This window comes from Cygnus olor, chromosome 2 (genome assembly GCF_009769625.2).
Source record: "Cygnus olor isolate bCygOlo1 chromosome 2, bCygOlo1.pri.v2, whole genome shotgun sequence".
Taxonomy (NCBI): domain Eukaryota; kingdom Metazoa; phylum Chordata; class Aves; order Anseriformes; family Anatidae; genus Cygnus; species Cygnus olor.
In genome coordinates this window covers 64,016,839-64,033,663 of record NC_049170.1, presented here as the reverse complement: position 1 = coordinate 64,033,663, position 16,825 = coordinate 64,016,839, and the positions used below count along the sequence as shown (strand labels likewise).

The 16,825-nt window shown below is 43.1% G+C and overlaps 1 protein-coding gene across 3 annotated transcripts in view; it reads left to right on the top strand.

Moving 5' to 3' along the window:
* Positions 1-16,825, top strand: part of AOAH (acyloxyacyl hydrolase) — a 77,974-nt gene that overhangs the window by 21,997 nt on the left and 39,152 nt on the right. For all 3 annotated transcript variants that reach the window (XM_040545676.1, XM_040545674.1, XM_040545675.1), the window contains exons 6-12: positions 7,107-7,166; positions 12,565-12,635; positions 13,769-13,829; positions 14,315-14,385; positions 15,015-15,063; positions 15,493-15,541; positions 16,639-16,733. In XM_040545676.1, the coding sequence (XP_040401610.1) occupies positions 7,107-7,166; positions 12,565-12,635; positions 13,769-13,829; positions 14,315-14,385; positions 15,015-15,063; positions 15,493-15,541; positions 16,639-16,733 (456 nt within the window). The remainder of the gene's footprint in view (positions 1-7,106; positions 7,167-12,564; positions 12,636-13,768; positions 13,830-14,314; positions 14,386-15,014; positions 15,064-15,492; positions 15,542-16,638; positions 16,734-16,825) is intronic.

Genomic DNA, 16,825 nt, shown 5'->3' with positions numbered 1-16,825 from the left:
TGACAACAGAATTTATTTTATAACAGGTGTGTGCCCCATATGACTTTCATGCCGTGTGCTATGTCACATAAAGATATATGGGTGTGCAACCAGGCAGGGATGAAAGAAAATGTGTGCTGGAGAAGAGAGGGCCCACACTAACCTGATTCAACCAGGACATTGTCTAAACTTCATCAAACATGTTTCTTCAGAAATTCTCCATCTGAACTGGTAAAACAGTTCATGGCTCTTTCCACCCTTCCCAAAGCCCATCAGATCTGCCCTGTTGCAGGTGCTCTATTACAGTGCTTTACTCATCCCACAATTTTTTTTAGTCTCCAACAGTTTCTGTCCTGATAATTGCATGGGTTTTTTTTCTCCTCTTCACTTGTTATAGCAGCAGAGACCTTGTCAGTGACTGTACAGTCTCTTTTTTTTTTCCCATTTTTGTTCTCGTTATAATTAGGAGTCCTCAAGCTGGAGGTGAGAGGCTAGCAGGCTTTCCCAGTGTAGCAGGGCAAGCAGGAGGACAGCTGTGGCACCAGTGGCTGCATGTACACTGCAATGCCAGCCCCAGATACAGATTTTTCATATGGACTTCCTTGCTTGTGTCAGGGGAACAAAAAGAAGTTTAAACCATCCTGCACCCTGACTTCTGCCTGGGGCAGAAGTGCAAGCCACCTCTTGGGGTGACAGAGGATGCAGGCAATGAACCTCAGTTAAAGAGAGGGATGGGCTCTCCATGTAAGCAAAAATTTTCCCTGATTTGGCAGACTGTGAAGCTCAGGGCAATTTCTAAAGGTCACAGCTAGCCCTGCACAGGCACAAAAGAGGCCAAGCCAAGGGCAAATGGGATGTTTTAGCAAGCGAGGGCAGCTTTTTAGCCAGTTTCAGGAGTGTTTGTCATAATCCTTTGCACCAAAATCAGGGTATTCTTACCCATCCTCCCTGTTTTTGTTTTTTTTTGTGGCTGTGCAGCAGCAAAAGCTCTCCCAAGTGGTGGTTATGTCCCACTTTCTGTCAAGGCATACTTGCTTCTCACCAAGATTAAGGGAGCCCTATTAACAAAATGATTTCTTTACCCAGGCTTTAGTCTCCATTTTAGCACGTTTGATGCCCCCAGACAGCACAGTGAGATGGGAGGAGAAGAGCAGGACTCTGAATTCATGCTCAAGTGGTTGATAAATTGCCCACAGTAACTCCGTGACAAGTCAGACTGGGTAAAGATGAATTACAGGTGGAGAAAAAAAAATATACAGTCAGAGACACAGATGCATAAAATGCAGTTTACCTCACATTTGCTCCTTTGGTTTTTAATTTGATTGATCGCTTCAGTTATATGAGCCTGCAAGTGCTGGCTCAGTCCCCTGCCAAGTATTTGAGCAAGACTTTAATACTAATGACTGCTTTGTTCAACAATATCGATTTTTCAGGTTCTTCATTTATTCATTTAGACTTTTGGATGCACATTTTCCAAGAATTAGTATTGTGTTTGTACTGGCAAAGGGAGTAAAATGCAAGCTGAGCTACTTGCCCTTATAAAGGAGCATAATGTTCTGGTTTTAATTGTTCTGGTTTTAATTGTCTTTAACATGGTATATATCAACACATAGCTGCTTTTTCCATCTAGTTTATTTTGATACGTTTCTATGATGTTGCTCTAGTGAGATCACATGTATCAAGAAGAGAGCCATGTGTTCAGAGACCCAGCAAACTATCTGCATAATTGAGACGTTGCATACCATGTAAATGGTATATGCACTATATTACTTATCTCTGACAAATTAGCTGAAATTAGTTTTTTGCCAACCTGCCTGGAGCCATTAGTGCTTTGTGATTATTCTAGGAGACTTGGCTCCAACTGTGAATAAAAACCACTGCTCTCTTTTCATGGAGCAAAGCTCTCAGCAAGGAGCTGGAGGGCAGAGCCTCATCAGCAAGCTGCCTGGCAGGGCAGCCTTGGGGCTGAAAGAGGGTTGTTTTGGGAGCAGACCCTGATGCTTGCGGGAGAAGTGGAAGGACAATGAGGTGTTGGTGCAGGTCACCAGCATGGCAGTACAGTGCCACTGAGTGAGCAGATTTCACTTGGTGTGGGGTCCTGTGACCCCACCTCATTGCCACCAATGGCCCATAGACCAGGGCTAGAAAGGCAGATGCATGTGTAGGCTCTCCTGCTGTGTGTTTCTTTGCTACCAGAGGTTGTCCGCTCCCTGTTGTATGAGAAAAGTGGCCCTGGGGACTCGTCCAAGTCAGGAGGCCAGATAGCATGGTGCAGTCGAAGTGACATGTAGGTTTGCCGCTGGCAGCTGAGATCTGGGGGGCATCTACAGTTGCTGTAACATGCCTTGTGGCTAAAGTTGCATCAATAGAGAATAGTCTAATGATGGCTGCAGTACTGCACAGAAATGTTGCCAGTGGCTACATTTATCAAAGCTAGTTGGTTTAGGATGACAGGATATTGTTTTAGCCAAAAATGTTCGTCAACTCCAATGGTGGAGGATTTTCTGCACTGGGTCCTGTGACACAGGGGTTTTCCTTCACCAAGTGAAAAAGGCTGACATAGGGTGAGGGCTTTGGCACTGCCTGCCATCCTCATGTTCTGGTCCAGGTAGCGAGCAGGTTTGCAGGAGGCTCATCTCAATTTCTCCCTAGATTGTGTTAAGCCAGCTGGCCTGTTCAGTTAAATGGCAATACTTTAATTGATTTTGTTGGGGCTAGAATAATAGCTTGATTTCAGCACTGGTGTCCTGCTGCTGCAAGTCTCCTGAACAGTTGGTGTTGGAAGGAGCCTTCGTTCTTCTTTCTGCCCTTCAGAGTGCCTTTTTTGCTCCAGATTATTAGAGGTCTTCTGACTGCAGACTTTAGCTTCATCTCCAGTAGCAGAATTTTACTGGGAGTCATCTTGTATCAGCAAAAATATACATATTTATGCTAATGTCATTTTATCCTACCAAAGTAAGCTTCACTGCCACAAGTGCTGATGCTGGTTCATGTCCCCACTGTCAAACCTTTCACTTTGAACAAAGCAAAAGACACATCCCGCATGGACATTACCGTGGGCAGCCTGCTCTTTGCAGCAAGCCTGGTTGTGCAGCTTGCATCTGAGTACTGTGGCTGGGATTCGTAGTTTTTCTGGGTGACACGGACTGGCTGAGCACTTTGGTCACGTTACAAAGCCAGTGTAGTAGAATTAACAGAAGTTTTGTTTCTAGGGAAATGAGAACTAAAATTAAAGTGTTTCACACATTTGCATAGGGATCTGTCCTTGGCCTTGCTAGGAGCCTCTTGCAAAAGATGGTTATGAAAAAAGAAAAGGATACAAACAGTTGGGCTAGATTGAGTGGCAGTCCTGGGCATAAACAAGTGTCCAAAACTGCTCATGTCTGCCTGGGTGACTGTCCAAGCAAGTGCATGCACGCACACTTCAGCCAAATGAAGAGAAACCTTTGGCATGCTCTTCCAGCTAGTTTCCAGCTTGGGATCTCTCAGCTACAGCTCAGACTTTACAAACTAGAAGCCAACAAAGTCTGACTAGGGAAAGCAACTGTCTGGGGTTTCATAGAATAAAAACACTGCTACTACTTTCTCTCATTTCTATCCCTTTTCCAGTGAAAATGCAAACCACTTACCAGGTGATGGGGCAGAACCAAGCTGTGGGGTGGGAGCGCTTCTGCATTCTTGAGGAGACCAAGCTGCCAGCCAAAGGCAAACCTTGTCTCTGTGCCCCGTTTCCTTGCTTTGCAGCCATAGGCCATAAAGCAAGATGTTGGGAGGTGGGATAGGGTCCTGGGAAGCAAAATCTCCTTTCTGGAGATAGGCAAAGCCTTCTGAAACATGAAGTGTTTCTGCTGCAGTCAGAACTGAGCCCTGAAGAAACATCTGGCAGGCAAGCTAAAGAATGCAGCACTTGTTTCTCCCCTTTCACTTTTTTTCTCAGCATTGCCTCTGCTCTCATTCATTAGCAGAAAATAAAATGCAAAACTAAAACACCATAATCCTAACCTTCCATGAAAAAAAACAGTGTTTGGGGCAGGAGAATGGCAGGCAAGAGTGTGAGGACAAGGTGTTGCTCATGGATGTCAGCTCTGTGTTTTGCAGAGGCCAAGGAGAAGAAGTAAATCCCAGTGTTGCACCCAGAACACACAGAGTCCAAGTCCAAAAGAAACAAGTGGATTAAAATGGCCAGAAATCGGATTAGTTCTTCAGGGAGGAGAAAGCTCTGAGTCAAGCCTTGCATGTTTTAGATCTGGGCTTGCACAGAAGGTCCCTATTTTGATTCCTGAGCATGTATAATTTGGTTTAGTTGTCCCATGCCATCGTAATGATTCCCCTTAAAGCCTCTGCAGGATGAAAGGTGGGAGCTATAGAACAAATCCCATTTTTGCTGGTGCTGCTTAATGAGCTCTGCAATGTTTTTGTACCTTGATATGCCTATTCCTGGTAAAAAGATGATGAAAATGAGTTAGAAAGGGAACTGTTGGAATGTTTTGTAAATATCTGCTCTCCTATCTAGCCAAGATAGAGCTGGCTAACAAGGATGATAAATGAGAGACAGTTAAAGTTGCTTCATGTACTTGTTTATGATGAGGAATAGACCTGTTTACAAAAAAAAATAAAGCTGGGAATACCAGGGGTCTGTGGAGGGCATTAAAGGAAGGCAGTGACTGAAATCCCAGTGACCACCCTACATCCCAGCCCCATCCATGGTACGGGCATCTTGTGCACTATGACAGCAATCAGCTGGCTAGGCTGAGCTGATTTGGGTGGATGGGGCTGGCTGCTCTCTGGGCTCCGCACACCCATGTCCATCAGCTGCCAGAGCCCTGGGAGCTCAGTCCTGTCCTTTCTTTTACACTTTCTCAGCACTGTATTGCTGTAGCTGTCTAAAGTGTGTGCTCGTGCATTGCTGCCAAGAGCAGGAAACGTTTCTCTCCTCCTGCCCAGCAGAAAGGGTTTGATGAGCCTTACCTCCTTGGAAACTTTTCATGCATTGTATTCTATTTTAAGCCAGTTTCCTCATCCGAGCCTCAAGTTCTTTTATTGCAGAAAAGACAGCAACTGGTAGCACACACAACATAACTATTGCAAATGCAGGATGTATGTTTGATTCTAGGGACGGAACTTGCCCAGTGGGATGAAACTAGAAAACATTATCTTGGCTCCTTCCTAGTATCTCTCTTCTATTATTTGTGACATACCCACATTTTTATAAGACTAGAGACACAAAGATGGTTTACATATGTATAAAGCACTTAGAAGTCTGTGTTCCTTGCTGCTTGTTCTTATTTTTCCTTATCCTTTTCTATCGTTAACCATAAACTTTTGACCCTTGAATCTCTCAATTAATTTGCTTTGATGACTGCCCAAATCAAGTATCATGACATGCTAAATTTTATCCACAGTAAAAAAATGTTGATAATGGTTACTTGAAATGCAAATATATGCTGCTTTAATATTCCAAGCTGGCATGCCCGCTGTTCAGTAAGGCGCTGTCACTTAAGGGATATTCGCTTTCTTTTAGAAATGCTTTAGTACTTTATACTGTAGGCTGGGCTGTAGGAGAAACTGATAGGAGGTCATCTTCTGACAGAATATTTTGTCCTTACTAACCATTTTGATAAGAATCAAAGTGCTAGTATATTTATTACACACGGTGTGTTTTTTTCTTTCCATTTGAGAATTTCAAAAGTAATTGATTTTTTTTTAACCAATCATCAAAGCCCACAGAACAGAAGCAGTTCTTTCTTCTGAAAGAGGGCAAATGAGCAGTACTTTCAGCCTTCTTTATGCTAAATGCTGAGGGAAAAGGCAGTGGCCTTCAAGCAGACAAAGTCTTCATAGATATTACTGTTAGCCAAGATAGCCTTATATAAGCAGGACAGTATATGGGATTTATCATCATTGAGATGGAAGAATATTGTCCAAAAAGGAGAATGGAGCAGCAGGAGGAAGCACACTGATTATAATTCACCAAAAGCAAATGCTTTTGCCTGAAGTTTGCACCCAAGTGTGCAAGCTGAGATCATCTCGGGGCACCCAGCTGCTGTCTGTCTTATTAATAGGGTTTCCTCATATGTATGGTATCCCTGCTGCTCCCCAGGGACATTTCTCAGTGCTTGGCAGTCCCCAGCTGTGGTAACCAGCAGACGGTGCACGTTCAACCACAGCCCTGCCACACGGTGCATGGCATGGCCATCTTCCTGCTGGCTACAGGTTCCTGGCTGTCCCTTGCACTTGCAGTTGGTGTCTTCTGCGAGAAATTTCCTCTCCTCCTTTGAGGAGCATGTGTGTTACCTGGGGGGGAGTTTGGGGAATTGAGGTATCACTGGTAGTTGACGTCTCTGTGATCCATTGGCCTTATAATGGCCAACTGATGTTCTATTGACAAGGGTGCCTTTCCAAGGTCTTTTCTAGCCCTGTTTTCAATAGTTCTCCCATCCTTCCTTTCTGTTTAAATGCAATTATCCTCATTTTGAAAGAATCCCAAAATGCTTCTTCAATGCAATTTTACATGACCCAACAGCAAGGCAATTCTTTCTGTTGTCAGCAAGTACTTTCCCTCCAGGACAGGTATTCCCAGAATGAAGAGATGACCTTCCTAGAGTCCAAGTAGGAGATTTGCCTTTCAGATGTTATTCCCTCCTGTCCCGCACTCTGGCTGTTTCTCTGCTGGGATGAACCTCAGATGAGGATAGCCCCCATGCATTCAAGACCATACTCTACCACAGCAAGTCAGACTGGCAGCACAAACATAACCCTTTTCTGACCATCTAACGAATGGGTTACTTTTCTGCAGGAATCATGGAGAAGCCGGTTTTCTGCAGCTCACATGATGCAGTCAGGATATGAATTTTAGCTTTTAAACTGATCTGGACTATCCTGTAGGAAAAAAATGGTGCCCTGGAGCAAAATAAATGAACTCTTGCCACTGGAGTTTCATATAGGGTGATCAGATAATTGGTTGTTAGTCCAATAAAAAGTAGATGACGATGAGTTTGTGAACTCATACATCATTTTTGTGCTGTGACTGATGTTAAATAATAAAAAAAAAAAAAAGAGAAAAAATGGTAAGATACTGTGAAGCTGATCTGTTTTTTTTGTTTTGTCTTTTTTTCTTGCTTTCCTAGGTGGGGCTGAGTACTGCAATATGGAAAGCAAAAAGGATTTTGAAGACTTCCAAGGATCTGGTAAGAAATCAGTGGCACTAGGGTGTTTTACGCTGTATTTGCATTTTATCAAGAGTAAGTCCTTGCTCGTTTTGGCTAATTGTGAACCGATCTGATCATCATAGAATTGGATGCTGACTTGCTCCTAGCTAGTGTAGGATCTTCTCTATCAAGTGAGACTGGAAAGGAGAGGGAGATGACAGAGGGGAAATGTGAAATATGGGGAGAGCAGATGAAACCTCACGAAAAATGCAGACTGCTTTTAAAGTATGGATAACTGTCTGTATCCACCCAAGACGTAAATTTGTGTCTGAAATTTGTGCAGCAGCTGAGGACATCACATCTGTTGGCTCTATAGTGCAGCTCCACACTGAGATGCTCACTTGTGAAAAATACAAGCATGTAGAAATTTTGTTTAGATATTTTTTTCAAAGTTAGGTATTTTCCACTCAGTATTGCGCTGTGCCCTTACTCCCAGAGATGCATCCTTCCTTCAAACTTCTGTCAGTGTTTATCATTGCTGAGCCTCAGCTCCTCCTCATTTCATGCTTCCCCTTTGACATCCCTGCCTTGCCCTTGTAGCCATATGTAGGGGGAAGTCTCATGAGCTGCGTTGCTGCCTCGGAGCACAGTGAGTGCTCTTTGGGGTTGTCTGAAATTCAGGCAGTGGCCTAAATGCAAATTCTACTTAGTTTTTCCTTTCTGTGCCTCTAAACTTGAAAGTTGGGGTTGGAAATATTCTGCCTCCATCAGTTTTCAGATTATAGTAGATCTCTTCTCAGTGGCAGAGAAGGGAATAGCAGCTTTTATTCTGACTTACGAAAGTCAGTTCAGCTACAGAGTTTGCGTCCAGTTGTCTTCAGGCACTTAACCCAGAGCAAATGTTTTTTGTTCTTTGTGAAGAAATTATTGATACTGCTTCTTCCTGAACCCTCACTGTGATGCTACTCACAAAAAAGAAAATTGAGATGCCTAATTAGCCTTTGGGCAATTGCCAAATTGTGATGCCAGGGAAATAAACAATGCACTGGAGAGATGGGTCTCTGTTCCTGCAGAACAGCAACCAGCAGGATCTTATTCATTTTCCTTCCTATTTGGTGCTGTGCTTCTGATGGCTTGAGATTTCCGCTCGAATTACATGCCATTTCTAATCCCCTTCCCAAGTCCATGTGCTAATGCCTGCAGTGTGACACTGAGTCAAGGAGGACCTCGCTGTCGGACTGAGCCTGGGCACAGGTGTGGGGATGGAGAGGGATCGATGTGCAACTGCTGCTTCTCAGGATGCAGGGCTCCTTACCTCCTTTGCACGTGCTCCACAAGATGGAATGAGGAGGGCGATCCCTCCTCTTTTCTACCCTTGGCATGCTAGGCTGCATCCATTGTGTGGCAGGATGTGGCTGGCTTCCACGGGCCATCCATACCATGTCCTTTGGGCTCTCCAAGGTAGGTTGGTATCAGTTCTTGGCACAATAGGGTCTCTTCCAACTTGCTAACGCTCTCCTGTGTCCTCAAAGCTGCTCCGCAATGCCTCTATACCTCCTTGTTCTCTATTGCTGTGCCCTTGGCCTCTTGCAGCTCCTACTTGCCCGTTATCAGCAGGAAGGATGAGGAAGCTAAATGCAGAGTGGCTGAGCTGGGCTTCAGTGTATTTCGAAGCCTACATAACTGCACAATATGAGGTCAGCTCAAATTAAAACAAATAGCATGTCATTACTTGGGCTTCTCCTGCAGTTATTCCTAGTGTGTTTCTTGAAATGATCTTTTTAGAAACACATTTTAAAGCTAGAAAATTTAAAATAACACTAGGGGCATAACTGTCTCTTGCAGCTTCCCCTTCACCTGGGTTGCAGTTAATTTCATCTGAAATCCCGAAAAGCAATGTAGTGAGAAGCAGAAAGGAATGTCACCAGGAGAGCGCAGTGTGTATTGCCCTGCATGAGCCCCATAGCCCAGAATGGCAATGTGTGATGAAAGCTGGAGGATCCGAGAACACCCTGCATGTGGTAGGACATCTCTGCATCCAGGACAGAGAAGATAGAAAAGCATTCACTGGGCCTCTTTTGAGCTTTGGCCCACGTTGGAGGGAAACAACAAGTTATATCTGTGCATTCTTCCCACAGTCACTATTTTGGGTTCTTTTGTCCTGTGGTGTGTTTGGGGAAAGGACTCCCCAGCCTTCTGGAGAGGTTCTTGCAAGCTAACTGTCCCCAGCTCTGCTTGGCAGCTGTATGCAGCTGTGCATAAAACAGAGGTGTTTATGGCTGTTGGCAGGGAGAATGGGAGGTCTGCCTGGCTGCCAGGGCCATCGTATTTATTGGGCATTTCTTAGGAACATTGTAGGTTTGGGAAAAAGGTATTTTCCAGATGTAGAGTTCTGTTGAAAAAGGCTACAACCCAAAATATCTAATAAGTATCTCCATTCATTAAATGTAGTAAGCCATCTGTGAGTGACTGCTTTAAAACAAACACCAACAAATATCAGGGGCTTTTTTTTTTTGTAAACCCAATTAAAATAATTACTGAAATGTCATTATGGAATGCTAATAGGCATTGAGGAAAAAAGTTATCAATCACTGTAAGCACCTCCAGCACTAACTTTTCTTATGGATGGAAAAGATACTAAGAGGCATATTTCAGCAACAACAGAGAAAAAAATACTTCAGGCAGAAGAGTTGTGGCATTAGCATTTAATGAGAGTAAGCTCCATGTTTACAGTCCTGTAGTGACTACATGTTGCCTGTAACTCATACTTCTGCAGCAGGAGAAGTGGGAAGCCACAGAGGGAGCCAAAAGAGAATTGTAAGGCAGAGCAGATCATGAACCAGCCTCTTGCTCACCCACTCAGGTGGAAAGTAGTCTGCCTCTTCCCTAAGACATGTTCTGCAATTGTAGCATGGCTCAGCTGGGAATGTGCCTGCTCGCCTGTGTTCTTCTCTCTTACACGTGCACACAAAAATTATCCCTGTGCTCCTTTGCTGCCTTTTGAGGCCATGTAAGCAAAGCCAAAGAGTTACATCTGGGCCCCACTGCCCCACTTACTGTGAGGACGCAAAGGCTGGGGACCCAGCAGCTGCTGCAGACAACTTCTGCAGCTAGTCCTCAAAGCCCAGCTCAGCATAGCCCATACTTCTCCCAGGACACCATCATGCCAAAGCTGGGCAGTCTGTTGGGGCTGCAGGATTGTCTCTGTTTGAAGGTAACGGAGCTCTAGTTGGCAGCGATTTTCATGACTAGCTGAGAAAAAGGCAGGAAAGGTTTTATTCTACTTACGGCAAAGGGTAAACTTTAAGTGAAGCCTGAGAGCAGAATAAAAGGAGGTCTGCTTTATTAATTTATTTATTGGAAGCCCTGTAGTTTGTATTTCTGGCAGAGTTTTGGCTCTGGATGCCTTAACTGCAAAGACTTTGCCTGCTGTGATTTAGGCTGAAGTGAGAAGCCAACAGCTCAAATGAAGACAGCACAAATCTTAACATGATGGAAAGCTTTAAGAGCCTCTAGTGTTTTTCTAGGCAGCCCTGGGATTAGTCCTACATGGAGGAGGTGGGGGAAGTGGTTTCTTTTTTCCAGGAAGGCATACAGACGTTTGCAAAGCACTTTGAGAAAGCTGGCATCCTGCTTTCATGCCTCCCAGTCTCTGCCTACCTGGCCATATGTGCATAGGCACACACACCCTCCACAGCTGTGCACTGTCATTACACAGTAGAAAGGAGAGAATGAAAACCTCCACTAAAATTGTGCCACTAAGCTATGTGGTTGGTTAGATGGCAAACAATGAGGTGTCAAGGTAAAAGCATGATATTTGCAGAGAGAGGGCCAAGTGTGAAGTGGAGGGCTGCATTCCTGTTGCCCAAGGCCCCATCCAGCCTGGCCTTGAACACCTCCAGTGATGGGGCATCCACAGTTTCTCTGGGCAACCTGTGCTAGTGCCTCACCACCCTCTGAGTAAAGAATTTTCAACCAGCATCTAATCTAAATCTTCCTTCTTTTTAGTATAAAACCATTCCCGCTTGTCCTGTCACAGTCTCCCCATGTCATTTGAGTTTGACAGAGCTGAGGAGAGTTAACTGGGGTTTTCTGCAGGTTTCTTGTCTCTTGGCTCCCCTGAGTCCTCCTTTTTTCTTCCCACTCTGAACAGAGTGGGACTCTCATCTCCACCATTCCTTGTTGCCTATCCAAGCGAACACCCTCCTGCCTTTGCTGGAGCTGCAGGGCAGTGCCATAAGCACCGCTGCAGTGCTGTGCCTCTGCCCTGCAGTGACACCTCAGAGTCCTCCATCATTCAGAACTTTATATGCTGAAGTTACTGCCCCTCATAGCAATTAGCAGCCTTTCATTGTCCTCTCCTGAGTTGTATCCAACCCTTACCTTCTGTTTTATGTTAGGTTTGGATTGTAATCTCATTAGCACAAGAACCATCTTACTTTTCTTCTGTGTATGCAAAGAGCGTAACACAAGGGACTGGCCCAAGGATAGAAGTGCCATGGCAATATAAATAATTACCATCCTTTGCATAAAGTAATGAGTATGTCCATCTGCTCAACTGTTTCATATTTACATGCTGAATACAGCCTTAGTGAGTACAGTTAATTAGACTGTGCACTGACTAACCCTCTGTATTTATTGGCCACCTGAACGCTCTTGGTGTTTAAAGACTACCTGAACTTATGAAACCACATTAGCAGCACGTTTGTGGGGTTGATCTCCAATGCAGCACAGTGTTTTGTAACCTGAGAATTCATTAGGAAGGTCTCTTTTGGCTCCTGAAGCTTCCTGGATTGGCCCATGATTATGGTGTACTAATGATGAAAGTTTATCCTGCAGCAGCTGCCTTTTACAGGTTGCAGGGCTGGCCAAGATAAAAACTAGTTATGAGATTCCCAAGTAAAAAAAATCTCATGAAAAATCAAGGACATTCTATGCAAACACTGGATCCTCCCATTTCTCCCCTTTTTGGGGTTGCTTTTGAGTTTTGGCTTATCCAAAGCTCCCCACCAAGTGTGCAGAAACCAGCCTTTTAGCCTCAATGTGTGTTCCGTTCACTTGTTCTGCACTAAGTATCAGACACTGTTGTGTTTATCCAACATGAGAACTGCAGTTTTTATGAAAGGTGAAAAAAGTAACTTTGGTACATGACAGAAGACAGCTTCATGAGAGCTTCTTCCGTTTAGTTTTACAGGTTTCTGAAAATAAGCATTGTTGGTTTGTGAAATGTTCAGTTGAAATCCCAATGTTGACTGCTGTGTCACGTCTAAATCCTCAAATCCTCCGGCATGTAGCATCCTTAGTGGAGTTATTGGTGTTTTCAGATGTTATTAGGCAGAAAACAGATGATGTAGCTCTGGATTTGACTGATACAATATCCCAAGCCACGCGGCCTCTATGAACTAATGTATTCATCTTTTATCTTCCTCCCCTCCAGAAAAGCACCACAAGGTTCTCAAATCTATGTGCATTTCCTCTTCTGGCAAACCTATGTGAGAAGATTAAATAGTACGTATAAACTTTTGAGTCCTCAACCAGTAGCAGAGTATGGTACATTCCTTTCTTTCAAAAAAGAAAATCCTCAGCTTAACAAATCTCCCTATGCTTTACTGCTGTTTCTTTCCTTCATACGACCACAGTCCAGGCAGTACAGAGGGGGCTTGCAGAGGGTTCAGGCAGGTGAGAGTGCAGAGATCCCTGTGCTTTTGCAATACTTAAAATATTTGCATACATATAGTTAGCAGCTCTGAGAGTACAAATATACTCTTATGTAGGGCTGAGCCCTCAGTTCATACACACAAAGATACGACACATCCAAGTGGGAGCCATTTTTCTCCTGAGATTTCTCAAGTCCCAGAAATGTCTCTGTTGTGTTATTCACCAAGTTGTGGTGCCCACAGCTCAACACCAAAAGCCATACTCTACTGAGCTGAGGGCAAGCAGCAGCTACATAACTCTGTAAGGAATACCAATTACTATGAAATAAGAACAACTTCATGTCACTGCTAGCTTAGGGTCAGAGTTTCTAAGAAAGGCCAAGGACATCGTCTGGATTATGTCTCCTAAAGCATATTTTTTACCTGACAATATAAGCATTTGTTTGTGCAACATGGTATGCAAATGGCAAGTCTTCTAGGCCTGTCACAACAGAAGAGAGATGGCGTAAGGAGTTGAGGGATGCATATCAGAATGGGTGTATGCCATTTATTTTTAACAGAAGAAGGTTTCCATCAGCATAAAACCCCATTCTGCAGCTCTTTCCCAGGTAGAAGACTTCTGTTAATACTACGTATCTGGCAGATTGCAAGACGTGCCAGGCTGAGTTTGGTATTTATATCCAAAAGTGAGTTACTTTTACTGCAGATTTGATGCCCCAACTTGTTCTAGAGGCTGTGGATTCAATATTGCAGCCACACAGGAGTCCATCAGCTTCGCCTCTGGTGCTCACTCAGCAGATATTGAAAGAAATCAGGATTTGCTCCTTTGGGCAGAATCATTTTGAGGTACAAGCACAGAACTAAAACTGAATGTGGAGCTGTGAAGAACATGAAATCTATTATCTATTCTGAACACTTTTTTTTTTTTCTGAATAGGTTTCCTTCCATATGTTAACACAGTGTTTGTTGTTTTTGTTTTTGTAGTGTCATAAGAAATAAACTACCTTTTGAAGATTTTGATGGAGATAAATTTAGTACCTTCCCAGTAAGCAAAGCCTTTCCTCTGGTACAATAATCCCTTGATAATGAGAATGTCTATGTAATTCCTCCTACTTTCTGCAAAGCCTTATTCATTCATGTGAAAATGAGTGAAATCTAGAGTTTTTTTCTTTTTTTTCTGGATAAAAAAAAATCATTCATTTATGTCATCTGGGGAGATGTACACATAAAGCTATGCTTCCCACAAAAGCAAATTGCTCTGCTACAAAGTGGTCTGTTTGTTGAATTAAAACAAGGTAAAGTAACATCAAGTTAAAAAAAATAAAATAAAAATAAGAAAATCGCCAGCTTGTTTTATTTCAGCACCAAAGTGAGCAAGCTGTCATTTTTTAAAGCTTAGGTTCTGGAATACAACCCATTTACTGGGCTTTATTCCTGCACCTTGAGTTAGATTTTCATTTTAGATATTTTAAATTAGAAGTGCCAGGGTAACAATGAGCATCCTATTTGCGTGCTTCTCCTGGCTTTTAGACATTGCGGGGCTATCACTGGCGAGGCAGAGACTGCGATGACAGAAACACCGCCGTGTACCCTGGCAGACGGTAAAGCTTTTAAGTATTTTAAATAATTTAATTATTTCTAATACTTGTGGCTTTGTGAAGCATGAGATACATATTTGTTTTTGGCCAAGTTCCGGGAGGGGACACCACTGCTTTGTGCTTAATTTCACTGTGATGGAGATGAGAGGGGATGGTTGAGACCAGGGATGGGGTATATTAGCCTGAGGGGTGAAAATCTGATGTGTTTTGTGTGTACCATGCTTGTCATCAGTGCCAAGATGGAGGCTGTGCTCCAGCCCTCATGCACTGAATTTGGAGTCGGGTTTGGTGAATTTCAACAAAAATTCAAAAAGAAGGAAAAGGGGCAGGAAAAAAGGACAGGTCTTCTGCAAAAGTGATCCCCATTCACTTCTCCAAAGTGAAAATGCAAACCTAATGGGTAAGTTGCATTTGACATCCTCCTGTATTGACTTCAAATTAATATTTCATTTTGCAAGAAAAATTACCTCTCCTGGACTCAAATGGAAAATAAACACTCTTCTGTGCAGAAAGGAATTTCTAATTATTTTACGTTCTTCATAGAAAATGGCACAAATGATCTGATTTCCTCCAAAGCCTCTTTTTTCTTTATTTTCTGTAACACTGTATACCCTTTTGTAACTCTGTTTTAGCCCTGATAACTGGGACGTGAAAAGTGACTCTAACTGCAATGGCATATGGGTAAGTAAAAGAAGTTGCATTTTCAAATTTCTTCCTGATTACCTTTTCTTTTTTTTTCCCTCCTTTTGAATTAGTCCATAAATGGGTGGATTTTTTATTATTCTGGTTTATTAACTGATTTGGATTATTCCATGTATTTACTGCCTTGGATATTCCAAGTAATAAAATTGTATTTTATTAAACTATAAGGAAACAGAATAAGCAGATATGAGAGTTTGTTTATTGATGTTTATGATTATTTAAATTATAGCTATTATAATTAAAATGTATACACACTTATTAGAACAAGTTAATGGAAAGTGTCATTATTATGATGCAATGCTTCCTACAGGCAAACATTCAAGACATAAATTCTCAGTCTCTGGTTTGCACTAGCATTTTTCAAGCACTTGATAGAGACTTTCATCTGCCTTTTCTCTCCTCCAACAGGGCATGGATCCAAAGGATGGAATTCCCTATGAGGAGAAATTCTGCAAAGGTGAATCTTTAAAGTCAGTGCAAGAAGCAATTTGTATTTTGTATTCATTTCATAAATATTTTAGTATTTGCATGGTCATTACCAATGTAGGGGAAAGAAAATGGGCTTCACAACTTCGTGAGAAAGAAAAATGGCACACATCCTTTTTTCTTGTTTAATCTTGAAGATAGGCAGAGATTACCAGCAGCCTGTGCTGTTCACAGGTTATGTTCTGTTAAAAGCTAGTGTGGTTATTGTGTTGAAACACATAGATCAGGGACACCAGCAAATGGAGTCATTGCCTCTGCAACTTCAGTGCTGCCTTAAGCCCAACTGAGGAAGCAGTTGGGTGTCCATGTTTGCCCAGGTGGACCCACTGGTGTGCCAGCAGTGCTTCTGATAACCTTATCTCCCAGACAGCAGTGTGGGTGTGCGGGTGTACGCACGCACACAAAGAACGCCCTCACTAAACCACCACTGGCTGCTCACCTTGCCTGACATTTACACCAACGTCCTGGAGGTGAGCCATTGCCTGGCAAGTCTTTCCAATATTTTTCAGTGAAAGGCAATCTTCAAGTGTATGAAGAAGTGGTAATTATGTATATATCATATATATAATCAAAAACTGCCAGATTGTTCCAGCAGAAATGCTTGTGTGAGTAGTGCACCCACCACCCAGTCCTGCTATAAAGAGCTTTGAGTGGTTTCCTAAGTAATCCCATTTAACTAAATGTTTAAGTATCTTTCATACATGTTCTATGGGTAGTAAAAATAAACGTTGGCTGAACAGCAGAGCCTGTGCTGAAATAACATCCTTGAGTACAACCAAGATTATTTTCTGATTAGCAAGTTTTCTCCCTGTTATTCATGTATTCATGCCCAGTACCCAGGTGTTTCCCTAGGGTTGACTTTTAGTATGTTTTTTTTACTGCAGGTGGTGTGAAAATCCAATTGTAGGGCCTGAACATTTTGGCCATACGAAAGGCAGTGTACTCAGACTGCATCAGCTGCTGCTGCTGCTCTTCAAGCACTGCTCTCCATGCTCTGCTTCATTGCTTTTTTAGGGGTGCTTTACCTGCCAGGACCATTTCATGCCATTAATCAAATGTGTTAATTAGGCGCAGACTCACGAGGTGTTGTGCTGTTGGGAGACTCAGCCGGTGCGCATTTCCACATCCCCCCTGAGTGGATGACTGTCACGCAGATGTCAGCGGTGAGAAATTGCACCCAGTTTGTCAAAATTGCTGTTTGCTTTCTCCCCTCTGCCATGGGTCGAGGTGCCTGGTTTTGAAATATGTGTTCTGG